Source organism: Branchiostoma belcheri, unplaced genomic scaffold (assembly GCF_001625305.1).
Source record: "Branchiostoma belcheri isolate BF01 breed outbred unplaced genomic scaffold, Haploidv18h27 scaffold123, whole genome shotgun sequence".
Lineage (NCBI taxonomy): Eukaryota > Metazoa > Chordata > Leptocardii > Amphioxiformes > Branchiostomatidae > Branchiostoma > Branchiostoma belcheri.
Window position 1 is genome coordinate 722,411 of NW_017802636.1, and position 24,285 is coordinate 746,695.

The 24,285-nt window shown below is 44.8% G+C and overlaps 2 protein-coding genes and 1 pseudogene across 3 annotated transcripts in view; all 3 read left to right on the forward strand.

Annotated features, from left to right (window-relative positions):
- LOC109463197 (nucleoside diphosphate-linked moiety X motif 22-like) overlaps positions 1-1,312 on the forward strand; it is a 6,754-nt gene extending 5,442 nt beyond the window's left edge. Inside the window, exons 4-5 of one of the 2 annotated variants that reach the window (XM_019759911.1) lie at positions 325-422; positions 588-854. In XM_019759911.1, coding sequence (XP_019615470.1) covers positions 325-422; positions 588-780 — 291 coding nt within the window. In that variant the 3' untranslated portion in view covers positions 781-854. Of the gene's footprint in view, positions 1-324; positions 423-587 lie in introns of both variants that reach the window. The other variant, XM_019759910.1, reaches the window with a different exon arrangement.
- Positions 1,313-5,456: 4,144 nt separating this feature from the next.
- LOC109463170 lies at positions 5,457-20,166 on the forward strand (annotated as a pseudogene).
- A 415-nt stretch (positions 20,167-20,581) lies between these two features.
- Positions 20,582-23,681, forward strand: LOC109463175 (relaxin receptor 1-like). Its single transcript, XM_019759889.1, has 3 exons — positions 20,582-21,177; positions 21,766-23,538; positions 23,639-23,681. The coding sequence occupies exon 2, from the start codon at positions 21,772-21,774 to the stop codon at positions 22,936-22,938; it is 1,167 nt and encodes a 388-aa protein (XP_019615448.1). The 5' UTR covers positions 20,582-21,177; positions 21,766-21,771; the 3' UTR covers positions 22,939-23,538; positions 23,639-23,681.
- Positions 23,682-24,285: the final 604 nt, after the last annotated feature.

Sequence of the window (24,285 nt, forward strand, 5' to 3'; positions counted from 1 at the left end):
GGGCTGAGTTACTAACAATTTTAATAAATGACCATAATTACAGCCACCTTAATGCGCAGTCCTTTGTAATTGTGAGACTGTGCAAAGCTGTGAGAAAATCCTGTTTGTAAAGAATGCTTTCCCTTCATTACTATAGAGTGCTTTCGGGTCACGGAACATTTCGAAGGACGAGCCAAAACAAAGTAACACAGATAACCTGTCGCCTCACCCACTAATATCCTCAAGGTTACTGACGCTACGTCCAAACGTTACACAACACCACAATATAAGCCGGGAATAATATGTATAAGCCACATAGCCTTAACATTTGCCGTTCCATTCCAGATAAACATTCCCGAGTCCTTCCTCAGTGAACCCCGCCTGCTGGGGGTGAACGGAAACCACAAGTCAGGCGGGCGGCCCAGTGTGGAGTTCATTGTCAGGTATACGCTATGAAACAGATTCCATTCTTCAACTTAAGGCACAGCTGTTAGGAGAATTTTAAGTGCGTCAATAAAAATTCTAATGAGATCGTTGCAAGGCATGCAATATTGTCTCTTTACTTCGTTGTCTATTAAACCTCCCGCCTTTTGTATTTTACTTCCCAGGTGCAGTCTGACAGCAGAGGAGGTCCAGGCGCGGTACCAGGCGGGCGGCCAGGCGGAGGCAGACGAGTCGACCGGCTTGGTCATGTTCAAACTACAGGACATGCTGCGGATGGACTTCTTGAACCCGGCCGTGTGGCGGGATCTCACTCCCGTGGCGCGGGCTAACGTCGTCATGATTAGACAAGGCTTCTGACGATCTCACAGAGAGCCTAACCATCATGGCGCACAATGCTTCTGATGAGCTCACAAGTGCTTAGCTTTATCATGTTCGAGATCTGAAAATGTCATGAATCTGCTATGGATCGTACTTATGCCTATCTGAATCCGATGATGGATCATATTATCAATATCAGCAACCATAACCAGACGAGCGCCACTCAGGCTACCGTGTACAATATTATTTTCCAATCGTCAGTCTTAAAGTCTTGTCGGATTTAGTATCGACCATTCCAGATTGTCCAGATTCCATGTAAAATATGGAGTTTTTTGAAGCATGAACAACTCTCAGAGAGAGCTCCACTGGTAACACCATTGGAAAAAGACAGTTCATCAGCTTTGTACAATATAAACACTCTGGGAACAAGTCGTAAGGAGAAATTATAACACGTAACGTTACATGTTTCAGATTCAATAGCCAGTATTTTCTATCAAGAAATATTTAATGATACAGAACAATGTATGTACAGTGAAACAGAATAAATCTTTCTGACATTGCTTGTGATCGATATCTAGAGCAGCTTCGTTTCCTGACGTTAAAAGTATTTTAATAGTTCTTTTAAAAGCTTGATCGCGTGCCTCAAAGATTATAATTATGACGGTAATAATTTGGATACTGCGATACTTTGGGTTGGCTATTAGCAAGCGCCCGTAGCGCCAAGCATGACGATGGCCAGAAAAATGTCTGAGATAGCAAAATGTACGCCCACTTGGAATGTGCAGGTTCGAGTCAAAATGTTCCCCATCTGATTACACTTGGCAGCATTTAAGGGACCACGCCCAGAGGTTGTCTAGTAATGAACAACATTTCATAGTCACCCCCGCCCTGACACGACCGAAGCACCACTTCCTGACCCCTTAGTACGGGCGGACTCACAATTGGACCAGGTGAGCCCGTAACTCGTATACCAGGCCTACATGCATGTATGCTTACTGACACAGGACATTTCCTCCCAAATTTTTTTGGCTTGCTTCCTAGACGCAAAAAAGAAACACGATTTTTATCTGTTGTTTTTAATCAGAGACATTAATATGAACATAAAAACAACGTTTGTCTAGTGACTACACTGTGCATGATAATCACAAGTTCCTGTCAGCGTCGTTTTATTTTTGAGAACCTCGCTTGAGTAACTTTTTTTATGAGTAAGTTGGTTCGGTCTGCCTGCACGTTCCACGTCCAGACAGACGGTCAAGGCCAGGCACAAAGGGAACTGGCAGGGCTTTCACCTGGGTCTGTCGGCACAGACAGAGTTGGCATACCCCACAGGTTATATTTAGCAGACGTCCTGTGGGTCAATAACCCTTCTTCCCGCCCTTCCCATCTTTTAAGCAATGGGCAGGAATATGTACTTGATACCACCCTCCGTTAGTTTACGTTTGGCTCCTTCTTGAAGAAGTTATAAACATGTAATCTACCGATTGTATGAAAAGCATTTCAGATCAAGTCCAATTTATGCCTTACATCACTAACAAATATCTGAGCGTTTGCTTTAAGATAACATAAATTGCATTGGAATTACTCGGCTGTTCTAAGCGTGACATGATGAGATGAATACTAGTATCTATGTCTAAGAACACTTCTAAGATCTTATGATCTTTTCCCCTTACTTTGGCAGGTGTCCTGTGCTATCACCATTTTCATTTATATGCGGCTCAATCTTACAACTTCTATTTTGTGGACTCATTGATGATGTGAAACAGTCCTTTATGTTAATTATTAATTTGGCTTTGATGTTGGCTATAAGAGTGCGCCAGCTCGCTCGCTCACGCCGCAGTGTCCGTGCCTGCGACTGATGCGGGTGCCGCTAGACGCAAGACGCAGTCGTCGCGAGAACATCTGTCTGTTCTGGGACAGACTCCACGGACATCAGTCATCGGCTGTGTGTGCCGGAGTAGTCAGCAGACACGGTCAGAGAAACAAGTTTTTTTTTCTATATTCCTTTTGTTTATATTTACATGCTTTGTACAATAGGTTTATGACATGAATTCCTGGAAAAGGCATGGATTACAGAAAATGCTGAAGACCTATTCAAAATGTTTTCCGCATTTATATGACCAGTGCGTAGATCGTAGTATGATACAATAGTACGGCTAAAACTGTGTTACCATAGACCCACGAGTTGTGTGCGATGTTTGGGTTACCTGACTCCCACGGAAACAAAGGAGCTCTGTTGATACATGCTTCTGTGTGGGCCGCCAGTGTCATGTGGCGTAGACTTTGGATTTCCCATGCTTGATGAAATAGTATTGTCTCCTGTAAGCGTATAGAAAAGTTGACAGAAATATGTACCTTTCCGACCATTTCAAGTATTTACACTTCCTTTTTCCCTGAAAAAGTGGTGACACTGTACAGTATATAATGTGCCAATAGCACGGGAAAGTTCTAGAAATGATCTTGATCGAAACAAGCTGTAGCTGGAGGGAGCGCCTACCACCTCGATGGCCCACATTACGTGTCGGTATGCAGACTTGTAAATTTGTAACATTTGTTCTTCATCAAGTCAATTTTGTGTCGAGTCATTGACTTTTCATCTCCGCATGCTCAACAAATGACTTGTACATGCCTGATTGGTCAGACGTTGGCTCAGACAGCACACCTGCGAGACAACTGTGATTTGTGACGTACCAACCTTGCCAGAACAGGGCCGACGACTTGGCAAAATGTAACTCTTTTACAGACACATCCTGTCGCGGCTAAATATTTCAATACTGCAAGTCAGCAAACTCCCGGCTGATTCTGCATTTTCATAATCTCAGTTGACAAAAGCGTTTATAAAGTTCAACCAGGCTTAAGACGAAGACAAAACGTATCTAAATTGGACGTTCAGCTGCAAGTACAAAAGATAGGATGTCCTGACGAAAGAAACCATCTTCAACACATGTAACTAGCGCATCGTTTTGATACCGTCGTTTTTTATTTCTTCTTTTTTGCAAAGACAGTTTCACTCCCCAAATGGCTCCTCTACATTTCCACACCCTGTTTCCCGATTAGGAAATTAGTTTGCTTTTCTTTTTAAAGACTGATCGACGGCCGTCACGATAGATATCGACTTCAAAAAAGAGACACCGAGAACGAGCAGCAAAGCGCGAGACAAAAAACTTAGACAGATTTAACGTCCCCCCTCAGAGCCACGTTGACAAATTACGTCTGACGAAGTACAGCGAACCACGGATGTCTATTCCTGCCTGCCAAGCTGCTCATTTGGCAAGCGAACATTTGTTTGAAGTCTTATTCGATGAACTCAGTGGACAAGACCCCTTTCTACGTTGCTAAAGTCGCCGTGGAAACTTGTGACGGCAGCGCGAGAATGTATCCACACACGCGTGGAACCGGGACCTTCTGAAGGAGGTATTAAACCATTAAACCGTATCTCATCTTAGCAGAAAATTGGCAACCACCTGTTGGTCGTTATGTAACGGTGTCAAGTAAGTAATGGTTCTTGGCTGACGGGACACAGTTCTCCTTTCGCCCTGCAAAGTTGTTTTTTCTTTATCCTGACACACATTTGGGCGCATTCGGACTTCGGATCTCTACAACGCACAGATCAATACCTTGGAGACTCTCAGGCGTGTGCAAAGGGTCTACGAATGTCCTTTCCTTCTTCCTCTAAATTATTTATCTGCCATTTCTGAGTTCCCAAGGACATCTGAATTATATAATGTTTTCTTAATTTGAGCAGCACACATGCCAGTAACTCATACGTGACTGTCTAGAGATGATGCAACAGGGCAAATCACAGATTGAACATGAGGCGTTTGGTTCTGCATGTATTTATTCATTACCTGAACTTTTCTCATATTTTATCATCTTTTATCATATTTTTTTAGATTTCGACTGTTTTATTTACATGACATTTCTCTTTCCTTTACGCTATCCTTTTTTCAACGACCTCTCCCTGTTCTTCTATTATCATCCTCATTTTCACTCGCTTTTGCTTTTCTTCAAGACTAACCTGAACTGCCACCACCATGACGTCATCGGGAGTATCCCCGACACGACTCCTGTGTGTCTTTCTTGTCGTCTGGAGCGCCGCCGTCATGACGGGCAGGGCCCAGTGGAGCCCTTGCGTTGCGACACCGTGCAGGTGCGATCCTGTCGAGTTAAAGGTGGACTGCAGTTCCCTAGGCCTGAAGTTTATCCCGAAGATTCCAAAAGACACCAGAATTCTGGACGTCAGTAACAACCTGATACGAACTGTAAAAAGAGCTGAGTTGTACGGCCTCCGTTCACTTGTAACCCTGGACCTGCGTCAGAACAAACTCACCTCCTTCAACGGCAACAGCCTGGGTGACTTGACGGCACTTGTCCGCTTACACTTGGACGGAAACGCTCTGGAGGCGATCCCAGGACCTGCATTTGCCTGGTTAATGAACCTTCAAGAGTTGACCCTGGTCTCCAACAGACTGTCACAGATTCCATCCGAGGCCATTTCCTATGTACCAAACTTACGAGGACTTTCTCTCCGTGATAATAACATCAATCACATCGGGAACGAGGCATTCTCAGGCGCTCCTGGTTTGAAGAAACTTTTACTGTCAAATAATTGTATCAAAGCCGTTGAACGAGAAGCATTTCAAGGCGTACCTGGGATCCTCAATCTCGACCTATCTGAAACATGTCTGACGAAAATCCCATTTAGCCAGCTCCTCTACATGCCACTTCTGACAACCCTGGATTTGAGCCACAACCAAATCATCACCGTCCCAGACGACTCTTTCGCTGAGACCCCAAATCTGCGCAAGCTCATACTAAAGGATGGCGGGATTGTGTCAATCCACCCTCGTGCCTTTCATGGACTATCCCATTTGGAGTTCCTAAACCTACAGGAAAACAATCTCACAGAGGTCCCCGTCACATTAGAAGGTACGTCCAACATAGAGACACTTCTGCTGGACAAGAACGCGATCCGAAATGTGCACCCCTGGGACTTGTACCCCTTGCGGAAACTGAAGCACCTGCACTTATCACTGAACCCTCTCACCAGACTGGCACCTGACACGTTCTCCCAGCTGCCCCGCCTGGACAGTCTGGATATTAAAGGTTTGGAGCTGGAGTGCGACTGTCGCCTGCGGGGATTCTTCCACTGGGTCAAGACCACCAGTGTGGTGATATCGATGGACGACGTGACCTGTGTGTCACCACCATTTCTCTACCAGAGGAAGCTGGAATGGGTGCCAGAGGAGGCTCTACTGTGTAACGACCAGGGTTCCTTGTTGACAGCTTACATGATGCTCCCTGTATACGAGGACGTCATTTGTCCGGAGCTCTGCAAATGTGACGCGGGAAAGGTCGACTGCACAGGTCTGGAACTGCCTACTTCACCACAGAATCTACCAATTGACACAATCCAACTCGATTTGTCAAACAACATGATAACCGACTTGGTCAATTACGCTCTGTCGCAGATGAGGTTCGTTCAGGACCTAAATCTTCATGACAACCGGCTCATAAAATTATCCAACGTGGCCATAAAGGATCTGAGAAGTTTGCAGTCTCTCGACCTGTCCGAAAATCAGATCAGCGACATATAGGAGCAAGCGTTCATGGGATGTCCGGACTTGTTGCACCTGTACCTGTCCGGAAATAACATGTCGTCAGTTCCGGTGAAGGCTCTGTCTCCACTTTGGAAACTGCGCACCTTAGACCTGAGTTTCAACAACATCCGGGCTCTTCTTAGGGGGACTTCGCCGAGATGAGCTGGCTCCAGGTAAGGTTATTCTCATACTCTGCCGTTCAAACTACGTTCACCACCCTCGGCTTCTCGTGTATAACGACGGTTTTAGCGATCTAGTAAACGAGCTCAATACAGGAGACCTAGATGCTCCTAAACTTCACCCATCCAAAGTGTCAAGTTTATTCTATGCCGATGACGTTGTCATCTTGTCATCAAGTCAACGTGGTCTACAGAACGCAATCAATATTCTCGGTCGCTACTGCAACTCTGCTAAGCTTTCTCTCCTTAAACCTGCATTGGTCTTTACGCACGCCTCTGGTTGGTTGTTTAGGCTTTGTCAATTATAATGGCCTACCCTCAGCCATAAGCATACTATATATTTGTAACTGCAATTAGCCCTCGGGCAAGTATTTGCAATAAACTTTCTATATACAGTGATGCTAACTTTGAAGAATATGGAAAACTTCATTCTGATGACGGATTTTGACACTTTGTAAGTTGTTTCCAACGATCCAGTCAGTTTTCCGTCCCTTAGGGGTTTTAGCCAAGAGTTTGTGTTTTAAACCACTGTTGTCACATTCTTTCTAATTGGGCCCGACGTTCTTGTCTTCTTTTCCGGAAGATGCTGAGTTTGGATGACAACTGTGTGGAGACCATGGAACAGGACGCCTTTCTGCACACGCCTCGCCTGCAGGACCTGCGCATGGGCAGGATGTGCTTGAGGAACATCCCGACCTTCGCCCTGTCAGCCCTGCATCATCTCAGACGGGTGGACCTGTCCGGTAACCGGGTCTCCACCCTCCGCCAGGGGGCGTTCATGGACGCTGACAAACTGCAGGAGATCAATCTTGGTAAGGATGATTTCCGGCCGCATCGCACATTCAAACGGTATGCTATGTGCTCATTGTAGATATTAGTCCCTAACCATTGGTCTTTATCCTAGCGCTTAAGCCCTTACACCTTCTAAATGCTTTTGCAGCCACAGCCCTTCCTCACACTAACACTGTCCAACTCTTGCAGACAGTAACAACATCCTCTCAGTGGACACAGAGGCATTCCACAACCTGCCGGACCTGGAGACCCTATTCCTGAGTAACAACCACCTCCGAGCTGTTCCAAGGGAAGCCCTGACCGCCCTCCCATCCCTGTCAACCCTCGTTCTGAGCGGGAACAAGCTCACCGTCCTGGACCCACGGGACTTCTCCGGCTTTTCCCGCCCTCTGAATCTTGCGCTCAGCCACAACAAGATCGAGACTCTGGACACTGAAGTTCTGACGAACATCGACAATCTCAGGTTAGGACAGTGGGTTAGGCCCCGTTCGTGTTCACTTTCAAAAATCAATCCGGATTAATCACCTGCATGAAAAATGAAGGTATTGTTTTTGGCGTGCCTGTAACAGTCTGTGTGTGTGTGTTAGTGTGTGTGTGTGTGTGTGTGTGTGTGTGTGTGTCTGTCTGTCTGTCTGTCTGTCTGTGTGTCTGTCTGTCTGTGTGTTTGTGTTTCCGCATATTTGTAGCCAGCATAACTTTTAAACCTTTGGATGTATTGTAATGATATTTGGTATGTGGGTAGGTGTTGGGTAGGCAATGGTCAATTTTGGGCCTCCTGGTGGCTGACCAACTTCCGTTTTTTATATCTTTTGTCCTGGACATGCTATGGTCTTGATTTTTGAGTCTTGGATAGCTTTTCCTGCCAGTAATAAGTGGTGTGGGTTTGGTCCCCCTAGCAGCTTGTTCTGGAACTGCAGGAGGGTTTCTGGTGAAATCTTTCAGAACAGATAAATTCACAAAGGAACAATGTATTTTTATGATTTTTGGTATAATAATAATAATAATAAATGGTTTATTGGCCAAACATCACCCGTGCAATTGCAGCCTTATAGTGCTGAATTGATGCAGGGTTTACAATGATACAAATGGTAATAATACACATAATAATACACATAATGATACATTACATATTTGTTCCACATTTTCGTGCGGCTGCCATTCGGCGCCACAAGGTGACCTCAATACGGCTTTCCCCAACCGAAGTTAGGTACCCATTCACACCTGGGTGGAGTGAGGAAAGTCGCGTCAAGTGCCTTTCCCAAGGGCACAACGTCGGGGCGCATGTCCAGACATGTCCCGGGTACGACTCGGGATTGAACTCAGGTCTCCCGGTTGACAGTCGAATGATCTATCACTACGCCACCCGACGCCACCTTAAAATGTGTATGTATGTGGGTAGCTTAGACAGAGGTCTACATTATTGGATGCAAATTATGCAACTGATGACTTCATTTGCATAATTATGTTTACCGAATGAATTATGTTTACCGAGGGAAAACATATTGTTCTTCCTTTATTTCTTCTTCTTCTGTTCCAAACACTAACCTCTGACCTGGCCAATGGCCTCTTTTGTTGACGTCTGTCACCAATGGTGTTGGGTTACATAATGTTGCAATCTCATAGTAGGCATTTACAAGAATTAACAAAGCAGACCATATCCGAAGGTAAACCTAATATGCATTTGCTTTGCAAATGTTACTTTTCTACTTAATAAGGAAATTGTGTAATTCCAGTGTTTTACATCATGGGACTTTGATACATGTAATGTTTATAATCTATGGTAGGAGGAATATCACCAGATACCAATTATGCAAATACGGACCTAATTTGCATAATTAATCTCAAAATTCTATGATGCATTAGTGGTAAATGATGGAAATTTCATACTTGGAACTCAAAAATTAACATCACGGTGCATTCATTATGTTTATGTAGAGGTCATTTGCATAATTAAAGAATAAATTAACATGTCAAGCCCATATTTCATGGAGATATGAGGTTTCGGAACTCTTCTTCGAATTGATTTTGTAAACATGAACGGGGCCTTAGATTATGTCAAATAGTGCAAACCATTTAATATATGTCCAATGCCGTTGAACATACTAACACATTTGATCATGCATTCATGCGCAAGATGAATATCCTCTAAGTTCTTAATGACCGACAGTTACAAATCATATTCCAGGCGGGTTTACCTCGAGGGCAACCCCTGGGTGTGTGACTGTCGGTTGAAGGAGCTGCGAGAATGGATGGAAGAAAGCGATGTGTTCCCCGCCATGGGTAAGGAACTTTGGCGATTTGTCTACAGTTTGAAAGATAGATACTGTATATTGAACGCTGTTGCGTCAGCATCACCGTATACAAGATGGTGTGTTTGCATTTTCTTTTGGGCTACCTGGCTAGAACGATGTCGACTACAGTATGCTACTCTAAACACGTTGCACACGATGTACAATAGAGAAGGCATCAACACTTTGAATAAATGGCAGAGAGGGTGTTTATTGCTGCCGTGGGAAAAGGACCAAAGCCTAGATTATGTCGTTTGACAGACACACTTTATACCAAAATATGCTTAACGACCTTCCCATTCCAGTGCCCTCGTTGTTTCCAGTACATACGTAGGCAATTCGCAGTCTTCTACCAAACATTGGGAGGAATAGATATTCATTCTGACGGTGTCTCGATATCTTCACAGTCCCGCGGAGTAGAAGTGCCGTTATTTGCCACGGACCCAGTTTTCTACAAGGCCTGTCTGTGACGGACTGAATCCAGACAGCTCCTGACACGTGCCCACAGGGGCAAACCGAATTACCAGAAGAAGACGTCATCTTATCCTACAGGGAGGCAAAGTGGTTCGAATGCCCAGAAAGCTGCCATTGTCCTCAACCTAGTGAGGTCGACTGTCGCGACACAGGTCTGACCTCTGTCCCCGACCGGATTCCATGGAACACCAGAACACTCGACCTTTCTGGAAACCTTATTTACGTTGCACATGAGTCCGAATTTTCCTCTTTAGAAAATCTACGAACACTTATACTGAGCAACAACAGGTTGACGCGATTCCCAATAGAAGCGCTGGAGTCCCTCCAGTCATTGTGGTGGCTCCACATTGAGAACAACAATATCTTTACACTTCCATTTGATGCCTTCGTATCCCTTCGGCAGCTACGCGGTCTCACGCTGGACATAGCCAGTCCCGAGACACTCTCGGGACCCCTTGAACCGCTTATTCGTTTGCGAAAGTTAGTTATTTACGGACAACGACTATCCACTGTTCCACCCAGAGCTTTCTACGGTCTGTTCCGACTTCAGAGCTTGGAGCTCCGACTTGGATGCAGCACAGTCATAGACGACCGAGCGTTCGATGACCTCCAAAGTGTGCGACATTTAGATATCAGTGGCTCTTGTGTGAGGGACATTTTAGGCGTTGTAAGAATCATGGTCACAGCAATACATTTAGAGACGTTAAAACTGTCCAACAACAGCATCACGCATCTGCCGGACATGGCGTTTGTACCCATGACTAAATCTGAAGGTCCCTGAATATGAGTCACAACCTCATCGAGACGATCGATCCTCTTGCTTTCCATGGCATAGTGCGGCTGCTTAGTCTTAACCTGGATAATAACAATCTCTCAACGGTTCCCATTCCAAGCATTTGAATCGTTGCCACACCTGCGTCACTTGAGTCTGAGGGCAACAAGATCACCAGTGTGCCAGGGGAAGCTTTTACTACACTGACAAGTGTCAGAGAAATATTTCTGGATACAAATATCATTAAGTCCATTAGTCCTAATGCATTTCATGGTCTGAAAGAGGTGAAGAACGTGTCTGTCGCTGAAAATCCACTAGAGTGTGATTGCAACATGAGGAAGTTTATGGAGTCATTGGACAACTTAAGCTGGGATTACGGTCTTGACGTGGGAAATATGAGATGCTCTGGTCCATCAGCCTTTGTTGGCTGGAAGGTCTCTCTCCTTACTGCAGACGACTTTGTATGCGAACATGACAAACAGGCTGAGATCGCTGCGACGTTCCAACAGATGGTGAAGGAGGACGAGTTCTTCCCATGTCCGGAGAGTTTCACGTGTGACGGCCTGGTGGCCACCAGTGTCGGGCGTGGACTGACGGCTGTCCCGCTCTCACTCCCCCTCAACACCACTGTCCTGGTCTTGTCCAACAACTCTCTTATTGACATACCTTCAGAGGAAATGAAAGAACTGACTCGGCTCCAATACCTCCAAATGGACCACAACAAAGTTCGATCTATCACATCACGTTCCCTGAAGACGGTACCCCTTCTGAAAGTTTTGGATCTGTCCAACAATGTGTTGGAACGAATTGATCCAGGTGCCTTCAATGACGTTCCCAACCTCGTATCACTCCTTTTGTCCTATAATAAGCTGAAAACTGTCCCTGTCTCGCCGCTGAAATCTCTCCCTAACCTCCGGGAGCTTCGCATAGGAAACAACAACATCGAGTCCCTTGTGGAGCTGCCTCTTCCCGGCCATAGCAAGCTCCGCATGCTCGATTTGTCAGGTAACTGCCTTGCATCGATCAAGTTGGCTGCCTTCAATGGTCTGCCGAAGTTATGGGTTTTAAACCTCAGTAACACGTGCCTGTACCACGTCCCGACCGCCCAACTGTCCCTCCTACACAATCTCCGCGTCCTTGACCTGTCCAGGAACAACATTACCTTCATCGCTGGACATGCACTGACCAGGCTAAAGCAGCTAAGAGAGCTCAATCTCACCGGTAATCGCATCTCACGGGTGCGGAACCTTGCGTTCGAACGTCTGGTTCATCTATCTCTGGTCTCGTTGTCAAACAACAGGCTGAGGGACGTCCCGAGGGCGCTTCGCAAGCTGACATCACTGTCTGAGGTGAGCAAATGTACACAATTAGCATTAGTTTTAGATAGATAGTCAATGACCGTTTACCTTAAATTGAACCTACATTTTATCCTTGAGACTTTGTACAGTTTTATCTGCACAGCATCAACACAATCTTGTTTCACTGTAGAGGAGGAGTGGCCAGAAAACGCCCAAATTTGATATAACAATGTCAACTGAAATGTCAACTGAAAACTAACGATTTTCAAATGAATTTCATGCTTTCTCGTGTAGGTGTCCCTGTCAGGAAACAAGATAACCGAAATCAGTGCCAGGGACCTGCCGAGTCTGAAGGGAATGGCGGCGCTGGACATCCGGGACAACAGGCTGGAGGAGGTTGACCCGGAAGTCTTCTCATCCACGCAGCACATGAGGTCAGCGAGAAACACTGCCGTGACGTTATCTAGCTCAGATTGACATCTATCGTAAATGCTATTTAACCGCGTTGGTCGCTGTGCATGCATTCACGATAGTTGGCCTAGTAAAGATCGCAGATATGACGTAAGAAGAGGATATACGTAGTGCGACCGTGCAGTAGGAGAGTCTTCGGTAGAAGGTAGAACAATATAGAAAGTACATCATTTTCTCTAATTCCAACAAAAATGCAATCATGGCATGCGCTCTTTACTAAAGAATTCAAAACAATAGAATTGACCAGTTTGTCAATAGAACTTGTTGGAAATATTACATCGAGGAAGGAGGAGGGGGTGGTCGTATGATCATAACCGTGATCTTTACTTGGCATTATGGGAAGTGTGAAAATCATGAATGGCTCTTTATCGATCAGTCGCCTTGGACTGGCTGGCAACCCCTGGCGATGTGACTGCGACTTACTGCCGCTGCGCAACTGGCTAGAGGATCACGTGGACAACGTGGCTCCCGGCCCCCAGCCAGCATGCGCCAGCCCTGTTCGTCTGGAGGGCCGCCCGATGATGGACGTGCCGACGGAAGACTTTCTGTGCCCTCGCCGCGAGAGTTTGGGCCGGGTAGGTTCACAGAGATGTGAGTAGCGTGACAGCGACAATAAAAGATGAGTCTTCAGAGCATTATCCTCCCCACCAACAGTTCAGAGGGTTAATATTTCCCTCCTACCCTACTCCAACACACACGCCCTATTTTCGGAAAGAAGACAATACTTACAAGACGTTGTGAAAGAAATAGCAATTGCAAAATAATCATGTATCAAGCTCTGTTTCTCTACTTTCCAGTCTAGAGTAACCTGGGAGCAACCTGACGGTCCAGGACAGCAGCCTCGATCTTCAGACTAGAGGAAGTTTTCTTGCTCAAGTTGTGACAGCTGGAGAATAATACCACGGCAGCTACCGAATACTATAGTATTCATGTAGAACATTTTGGGGAAGGATAAGATATAGCCTGGTTGCCAGCCTTTTAGCTTCACTAAGGCTAACAAGGCTTGTATCCAGGCTAAGGTTTGGTAACAGCAGGCGGAGAGTAGGACATGTGTGTTCCTAAGGCGGAAGGGTAAAACTGTTGTAGAACTATGTACTGGCGATAATCTAAAATAGTTTTTTCTTCATTTGTATTATCCAGTAGACTTAACGTTTAGCCGACACATCGCACAGTTCTAAACAACTAGCGTGGTAAAACATGCCATGTAGAAATATTTTCGTCGAACGCCTATTCAAGTGAACAACTGAACGCTATTAGTTACGCTACCAATAATTCCATGTATTGAAAGTGATATATTTAATGATTAACCAATAGGACAGTATCTGTCCCACAGCTGTGCTATTCCGACAACACAAACAACTCAAACCTAACTTGATGTGTTGCCGTAACTGGTCAGGTTTTGTCACATCCACGCAAATCTATGATAAAGTGCACCGTGTATCCACACTAGTCGGCCCATGCCATGTGAGGCGTCGGCCGTGCATTGGCTTGTGTGTTAGTAGTACGTGCTAACAAGACTACTATCCCTACCATCATCTCAGTAACGTCGAACTCATTCTGGTAAAAAAGGAACAAAACTAGCTATTGACTGACAAATACATTTTAGCATATCATAATACATTCCTTCTATATCTCTATACATCTATATCCTTCTCTGCGTGGTTGTTGAAAGTGACTGAATTCTCTTCTTGTAAAAGTCCAACACGTCGTGAATGCGAATCCGCTCGGTGTGCCATCCTCAGGAAACACACAGCATTAAAAAGGTCTCTTGGCGAAACAGTTTAAAACCGTCCTTTCGGGCGCACGGAGGGACTTTGTGCGGGCAAAGCCGTTAACACTGATGACTGACGGGTGAATAAGAGCGTTTCAGGTTTAATGTCAGGCGAACAAAAAGGGCAACAGCGGAGTAATAAAATTGTGTTAGTGAGTGTTTAGGTCAAGGATAGGTCAAATAAGCATTAAGAGCTTGTCCCAAAGGACTGACAGTTGGTGAATAGATACAGGTCAATGTATTACGTGAAGAAAAACGTCCCATATTTACACTCACAGATAAGGTCCGGGCTGTTGACAAGTCCTGAAATAGAAAGACAGATTGAGGCTGCAGGTGCCAATCAGTGACGAAGACGCACAAAGAGGCTTACGTAAAGGGCTGATGTGACCGCAAGTTTTCCCATGACGGAACAAATATTCAACTGTCACATGCGTCGTGTGGTCGTCACACGATCGCAAACTTTGTGCATTCTTGAGATAGTCGTGCCGCGGTATCCTGCAAAATACAGTTTTATTGCTACGGAAAAAAACTGTCTAGTCTGTGACAGAATCAACTTCGCAATGGCTAGTTCTGTCACTGTCACTTAGACTGGATGAAATTGTATGGTATCAAAATCGTACGACGACCTAAGTCGAATGTTACCGCACCGTTAGAAACAATGCCTTTCACTCTGGAGAACATGGAACGTTTTAGCAGCCACATTGATTGGTATTCTATATGTAAACGAGACTGTTTTGTACACTGTATAAAGGCCCAGCCTTTCATCGTCACTAGCAACCTGTGGATGGCTAATGATCACCCTCAGATCAAATAGGTAAACATAGTTTCAATATATGCAGTGTTTAGCTATTTGCCCTCAGCGGTACATTCAAATTTACTTTAGGTGGGTTGACATGGGCATATGCCCTCTGTGCCCTGTTGAGAGGGATGATGGGTTCTTTAGAGAACATGCTGAGTGGAACACATTAGGTGACAGACTGACAAGGACATTTGGAGAGCTGTATCAGTCTGACGACACCACGTGGCGAGACCTGCTGCACATCTCTCCACACGTACGGCGTCAGCAGTCCACTAAGGTAAAGATATAGCGCATCTTACTTAGTTTACGATATTGCCTTATGAACAGCACATCTAAATGTCATGTCATTGCTTGTTAGAGTGGCCTCGAAGTGTCAGGAACAAATACAGAAAACACTTAAACTTACATGTAAATGATTTGTTTCGAAACACTTTTGCTTTTTTTGATAAACTCAAATTCTGATTCATTACCTGACAAATGGTATACATCATACGCCACGTAGTTAACTGTCTCTGCAGTATGGTCTATAGGCGTCTGAGTTGTAATTTGTAAAGAAGTTGTTACATGAAGCCTATTACTCATTGGTGAAAAGTCATGTTGTATATTTTGGGATCTGGACCCAGATCTTTCACATTCTGCCCAATATGAAGACCAAAATATAAAAATGATACAGCTTCATTCATGATATTTTAGTCATCCTGCAGAAAAAGAAATAAGCACTGACAAACTTTGTTGGAGGTGGATGCCGGATGAGGGTAGAAATGCCTACCGTACTTTTCCACAGCCCTGTAAAACAAGAAAGGTCAGAAGGTCTGTTAGAAAAAAAAAACTACTTGGACTGAAATTCCGACGACTCACCAAATCCAATGACCGTACTATACACATGAGTAGAGTACGTCATATACATAGTAACGCAGAATTCTTTAATTGAGAATGGCCTTGATGGCTTGTTTTTGATTGGCTTGCTCAGGTGCGTTGATAATGTCAATAATATTGATATTGTTATCCTCGACATAAGGCGATATCATTGGATTTGCCTCCAACATTTCCATGTTTGCCACGCCTTTGAGCAGAATGCCCTGCTGATTGGCATTGGCTCAAGTGGCATTTGGTTTAAAATTTCTCCAACGTTTGCTCAAGAACCTCCGCGACCACACACTGGGCGGGGTTTTGTTGCAATACGTGGCTGTTATATAAAGCCGTGGGCAAAGGTAGTCTTGCGGACAAACGGACGTCCAGCGGACGAAAACAATCTTTCTCTTGGGCCTACCATGTAGAATTGCTGGATTTTTAACGACGTTACATAAATCTAAAGACGGCTTTCCTCACACGGACTACTGCAGTCAGGTAAGTCGTAAGAACTCGTATCACGGAACTGTTTTGTATGTCCATATTGTACGGTTACTGGGGACAAGGTCACATTTTTTCCTTACTAAGGCAAAAGGTTGCTCTGACATTTACATCCCCAAACCAACGATACAGGTCGTGAACGATATATGATGGAGAGCATTGTTTGTGGAGAGCAAGACCTAGCTGACCTGGGCTCGTCGTAGACGATAAGAGTAGGCACCAAAACCAGTTTATTTGCAATGCTTTGCTGTTCTTCTATTTCTTCATTCTGTTCTTGATCTCTGTATGATACTGAGTAACTGCTTCGTAGTAATCTATTGAACGTATCTTTAAAATTAGTGCGAAATTGCACATTGACTACATTTAGAGATACACAATACGCGCAAAATGTATAATTCAACGTAACGTTAGGGCAGGTGGAATTGACATCTTGTTTGGGGGTAGAATGAACGGCTCGTGTCAAAAGACACCTTCAATAGGTATATCCCTATACAATCGGCTCACACCCGGTGCATTTTTAATTGCATACTGTTCACGTGGGTAGGTTCTTCTCGGTCCCGGTGCCCCTTATGTAACGCATGGAAATGAAGCCCCCTTCCTATCACTAAAACTTGGGCACGGTTTAAACTGTCAATTTATCCTCACACTTGAAATAATGGTGGGAATAATCAAAGTTGTTTCTTTCACGTTTTTTAACTTTCTATTGTGCATATGTTAACAGTTACTGTACGTGACGTATATATATGAAATGCCTTTTCCTCCATTACGCAAGTGTCCCACTTTTGTTACGAAGTAGTCCCGAGGGTCCTAACTGCCTTTTTTTTGTCCACACAGTACGTTTAATCGATATCTTTCCTTTATGGAAATATCCTTCTTTGATCTTACTCCCCAACAGAAGAGATGGGCTTTGTAGTTTTAAAAAGTGTTGCCCACTGTACACTTTACTTCTACTTAACTTCTACCTGAGCCGCAGATTCTCTGTCCGCGTTTAATGGACTTTTGTCGATTATGTGCTGCTCTCAGCCGAATTCTAGAATCTGCAAAACCGTCCTTGCCCTTAAGAACAAAAATCAGCAGTACACCCCACTCCCGTTTTGACGGTTTGACGGGGAAATGTTATATTTAGCACCTGTACAAATAGGAACAAACACTGCGTCACCAGGACATGTCATACTGTCGTTTAAACTGGGAGTTAATCATTCACTCATTCATTCATCAATTAAGTAAAGAATTCTGACATTTGCCTTTTTAACAATTCGACGCGTTGGAGACAGGGACGAAAGAGGGTCATCTCGGATAAAGGGCGCCAAGATTTGATAGTCCTTTTTTTTGTCCTGATTCATGATGACATTAGATAACAATATGTACCCGCTGTTTGACAGCGAGTTGAAAATCAACCAGGTTTGTGACGCACCTGACGTGGAACAAATTAAGTTGCAATCCCCTTCCTAATCAGGCACGTAACCGCTCATATACTTAGTCAACCATTTCACATAATCAATCATACCACTTCATGCTATTAAGCCAATTTTTCTGCGATACATTAGTGGAGTGTTAAAAAAGGTAGCACCAATGTTCTTGTAGTTGTAACTGGATAGTTTGTGGTGGCCTGTAACAGTTTTTGCTGTTTATATTCATCACGTACAGGACATCACGATGAGGCGCACGGTGAACATGGTCGTGTTGGCAAGCCTTATGTGGATTCTAGCCGGAGTAAACCTGGCGAGGGCAAACTGGAGCCCGCCGGACTGTCCCCGACAGTGCATGTGCTCCGCGCGGGTCGTCTTCCCGCTGTACGAGCAGCTGCGGACGGTCGAGTGCTTCAGGCCCAGCGAGAGTGTGCAGTTCCCGCCAGACACGCAGTCCATCAACGCCGAGTTCTCCCCGCTGCGGCAGAACCTCCCGGAGGACATGTTCCAAGGCTTGAATGAGTTGGTAAGCTTGAAGCTAACGGCGAGAATCACTAAGGTTCCACATGGCCTGTTCCGTAACCTGACTCGGCTCAGAGTGCTGTGGATCAGGGAGTTCCAGGTCCGGTATCTGCCGATTGGCATCTTCGACAGTCTTCGAGAACTGGAGCAGGTCTGGATAGAGGAGACCACCATCACCCTCCTGCGTGGAAACACGTTCTCCAACCAAAACAAACTTATGTTTGTCCACTTGAACAACAACCAGCTCTCGCGACTTCCCGTCAACCTGTTCTCCAACCAACCGGCCCTTACTCTTCTTCATCTCCAGTGGAATCCATTCCAGACCCTCGACTACAGAGTGTTTACCTGGATGACGGAACTGCGCGAGTTGGGGGTGGACTCGTATCACATGACCTCATGGCTACCAAATCTGATGAACCTTCCAAAAGGGCACTTCGAAAATCTGGAAATCTTGGTCACGTTTCTTCTGAATGAAGACCACTACGATTCCACCAGGGTAGAATGGGACACCATGGTGTACAGTCGTGATCCTCCGCAGTGGTACTTCGGAGAGTGCCCTCCCGACTCCTGTGCTTTCGGGGCTTGCAGAATCTCGTACCAAACGCCGGAGTGTGACGGTATCATGGCGGCAGGTATACTGCTTCCTCTGTCATTGATGGCGTTCCTTGGTATCGTTCTATTGCTCGTGCTCGTTAGGCATAGGTTGAAATGCCGGTCAGGGTCAGGGTGAACCTTTGCTAGGTAACTGGATTGAGATCTGTGATCTCACTACGTATTCACTAGTGTACAGAATGGTAGTAACAGTAGTCGGGTTTGTAATCAATTAGTACTATAGAAAGATAGGGTGAAAACAGGGCTATACATTTCAAACATTCAGCAGTGTTAAGCCGTTAACAGACATCGGACCACTCTATATAAAACTGGTTTGTCAGGTACAATAAAGGAATCAGAAAGATTTCTGTTATTATCCATTGATCGGAAAATGTGAGAAATTACTCCAAATTGTCAGGTAACACGATGGACAGCAAGCATTGCCAGACCAGTCCAACAAATCTAATTGACTTGTCGTGCAGTTTGTCAGTTCAACATTGTATGTGCTGAGCCAGGATATGTGTCTGTATGCTAATATGTTGCCCTTTTTATTTTCCTCTGCGGCATAGATTCACGCTCTTTAAGTCCTTTTTGTATATAACGTTATATTCAATATATACTTACACTAGACTAAGCGGAACATGCTGAAAACGCAGGTTGGGAGTACCATCGATATGTCCACTGTCTTCTACGTTTCCATTTGCTGGGCCTATTAGTAGTATTATAGTCATCGTACTCTTTGTGATGTTTATCTGTTTTGTCAACGTTTTTTTCCAATCGTCTGTTTCTTTACACCAGCACAGTTAATTTTGTCAATTTATCGCCAATTAACAGGAATAAACGAGGGTTGACGTAACTTTTTCAGGCATCATTCGTGTTTACAACCACAGGTCCTTGAACTGTCATTGTTATCAAAAGGCGGGGAATCAATGTTTGTAGTTACAGCCATTGTGATGAACTATTTCACCTTCAACCCCGAGTCTTTGACCCAAGTATTGACTTTAACACGTCAAAGGAACACGCAAGAACCGCGTAATCACCCAATGCAAGATAGGTCCTACCACCTAACCAAGCGAGAAACCAAGCAAGAAACCAAGCAAGAAACCAACCAACCAACCAAGCAACCAAGCAACCAAGCAACCAACCGACCAACCAACCAACCAACCAACCAACCAACCAACCAACCAACCAACCAACCAACCAACCAACCAACCAACCAACCAATTAACCAACCAACCAACCAACTGACCAAACAACAAGCTAGCCAACCAACCTTACGGTCAAATAATTTGTGTATTGTTTGTCGTAATCGCGTGCAAATAGTAAAAGGTCAATACAGATATACGTGTCAGAAATAACGTACTCCATGGGGGGGCACGGAAGGACGGTTCAGGATATTTACCTTTACCAATGATTTACCCGGCAGTTCTAGTGGGTCAGCAGCCATATTGCGTTACCCAGGCTCTCTATGTACGTAATATGAACTCGACGACAACATGGTTATCATTAGAGCCCCCCCCACCCACACACACATCAAAAGAGTAGAGAGGTGGGTGATTGAATACAACAATATGGACGTTCCTATATGCTCATTAAAAATACACTTTATTCTCAGTCTAAATTTTGGGATGTATCTAAAGTGTGGGCCCAAACAGCCACATATTACCTGTGGTTTGTGCCCGGTAAACATTTGCCCATTGGTCAGCCGAGGGGGCGTGATAAATGCTGTTGCCACCAACCAGCGTAAGTTAATTATTGACCCTAGCTACCAGAAGCGGAGAACTTTTATTATTTGAGCGATACTTTGGGATGTTATTTTCGGAATGTCATTCCATGACAATTCATGTACGATTATCAATAAACTGTCCTTTTGAAACGGTTTATAGTTGATGTGCGACCAACGTTCACTGCAATGTAAGCAACTATAGAAGCCACAATAACGTGTAACATGATCCTGTCTCTCCGCCCCTTGATAGGTTGATTTGGTGCAGTATCTTATTGACCTTCATACCCGCTGACACAGGTCCGACGGTTGTAATGACATATATATGTTGCCCTCAACGTTAGTGCAAAGTCCAGTACATTAAACCTCCGACCCGTCCAACTGTTGCAGTCGGATACAGGTAACGTCTTGCTTATGTTTATACGTAACCATAGTACTATTACTCATTTAAACTGTTCTATGGTCTTTCAATGTCGGTAATAGATGTACATGCACCCATTTGTGACGGAAATATTGTCGACAAAAAGGTGTAACGTTATAGACTTGATCGTCAGATATTTCATACAAGCTTTCGTCCACTTGCAATCTGACGGTCAAACAAGGGAGTAGCTACAAGCACAGTGACCATGGGATCGGGTAGTCACTTTGTCGGAAGGATAGACTAGCCTGAGATGTGAATTGTTAGGCTGCATTTGTGACAAGGTAAAACATGGCAGGAACAGACTGGGGCACGTGACGCTCTAAAACCTGAAATGTCAGCCATTACAGAGCTGTCGACGGAGGGGGCGGGGCAGGGTCTAACCAAACAAATGTTGTGGCGTTTTAAACATGGAGAAGTTCATTCAAGTGCTTAAAGGTTACCCATATACAAGAAGGTATGGATTTTGTTGCAGATCGTCGTATATGATTTGTAAAGGTAAGAAATTGACGATGTCACAGTCACTTGCATACGTTCCACTATTGTCTACATTTTTTTTCTACGGAGCAGATAGAGATGGCGACGTTCTACTTCTATGTCGTCTGCCTGGTGACGGCGATGGGGGCGCGAACCTCCAGCTGCCCGGGGCAGCCGGGTCCCTGGCACGTAGACTGTCCTCTCAACTGTACATGTCTGGAAAACTGCAATACCTACCTGGGTCGCTGGGTGAAACAGGTGTCCTGTGTGTCTCGCACAACGCTCCACGGAATAACGTTCCCGCCAACAACACAGGACATATCCATCAGCAACGTGGCCGGAATAACGACAATCCCTCCTGACCTGTTCTCCGGCCTTACCGACGTCCTCTCCGTAGATATCTACAACGTCTCCATGTCGACCTCCCCGCCTGCCAATCTCCTGAGCGAGCTCCAGGGGTTGCGAACACTGAGGCTGGTCTCAGTCAGGCCGGTTAATTTAAAGATGTTCGCCAACCTCAGGCAACTCAATCAGCTTGATCTCCACAATAATGACCTAGAGAACGTTCAGGTGCAAGCCGGCGTGTTCCACACCCTCACCAGCCTTACGCACCTACACCTGGAGTCCAACTCCTTAACTTACCTGGAACCAGCCTGGTTCCGTGATACTGTTAAACTAGAAGCCGTCAGTGTCAGTGACAACAACATCCATTATATAGACAACAACACATTCCAGTATCTAAGTGAGCTTAGTGAACTGAATGTACAGAAAAATCCCCTCGTCCGCGTAGAGATGAACGCATTCCGTAATCTAAACAACTTGAGATCCATCTACATGGACAGGAACCAACTGGACACCGTGGGTCATGTTCTCATCTATGCTCAGCTGCCCAAACTGATCAACCTGTACCTACAAACTACCCGCTATTACTGGAAGCACGTCACCACTTTCAATCAGACCTGGTACTTCAGAGGGTGTCCTCAGGGGTATTGCGTGAACTCGCTGTCTTGTTCGGTATCCCGGAATACCCCATGGTGTGTCTGTACGAAGGAGTACAAAGGGGACCGCTGCGACGAACAGAGAATTACTAGGGGAGAGTTTCTTGGTATCTTCGTGACCGCCATGGTTTTTGTGGGGATCTCTGTGGTGATCATCCTAGTTAACGTGGGGCGCGTGGTGGCGCGGTCCTGCAAGCTGCCGCGCTTCAGGAAACTCCAGGAAACTCCACAACCCTCACTGAATCCTCCTATGCCTCAGATGACATGAAAACACCGCTTAAATCTAGATTCACTGCAGAATATCCAGAACTATCATTTAAACGTACTGTATTAAAGTTGTGTCAAAGTTGAAATGTTTGAAGACGAAATGTTGAGGCAAATCGGCCCTTTTCTTCCAGCCGTCAGCTAGCGACTAAAATCAGGTAAACCCTGTATAGTCCTTTCGGATTTTCTGACCGCTTTCCACCTTACTTGTGACATGGGAAATGTGGACCTAAAGAAAAAAGGTATACAAACCTGTCAGTGTGCAACGAACAAAACACAGACTTTTGAGTTTAGACATTTTTAAATGGTTATTCTATAACTCAATCAAATATGAAATGAAACATGGAATGCCAAGTTAAATCGGGCGTAGAAAAGCGAACTCATAATGGAAATGGATAACGCTAAGATCCAAGTGCAGCACAATCCTACCATCACACAAAGGACAGCTCGCGCGTATCCGACGTCTATGCAGCGGCTCATGCAAAGGTTATAATGGTAATCCGCTTTACTAAAATGTAATCCACCAGTAATTCAAAACTAGGCGTGGACTAGGAGAGAGAATTGAAATAAATCACACTTTGGTGAAGTTTATATCTGAAACATGGTTTCTTTATTTCTTTATTTGAATTTACCACATGCAAAAACAAGTGGAAGGGAGGACAAAACAGGTGTATCAACGCCTTTACAAGTTGTCCTCCCAAAAGGTTTGTTGGTGCAGTATATCACGGATGACTAGTTCGACCTGATTTCGTATATGCACCTGTCACCCGAGCGTATCAACAGTTCAGTCCCAACTAGGTCATATTCTTATGGGTGCAGTTTGCCAGTACGTCGACCAAAGACTTGTATAGAAATGGGGCGAGAGAAATTACTACCGGTAGTAGGACCCATGGGGTATCAATGGGGCTGAAAATCCGTTAGATGAATGCAGTCATTTAGGTGAAGGGGAGACAATCTAAGGATTTAAAATAGATTCACCATGAGCAGAGTTGGGATATTATCAGCACATTTAAACGTTGGAGACACATTAAGTCTTCAAAATTATAGAGGCCCTTCAATGCCGCCCCAAACACATCAATTATTTGGATATGAACCAGTAAATTATTTGTACCAGTAGTCGTGTTGGTTGTCAGTATTCTCATCAGCACTGAATTGGAACTTTGAAAGAATTATGAGTGGATAAATGAATCAATAAATATATAAACAGGCATCATTGATCGGTTGATAAGTGATAAGAACGGCAGAGTCCAAGTTAAGCTGGGCTTGAAGAATACGTGTTACCAACATCTCAAGCTTGACGTTCAAGAAAACTTTGTAACCCATATTTTTTTCTTTGCCATTTTGTACGATG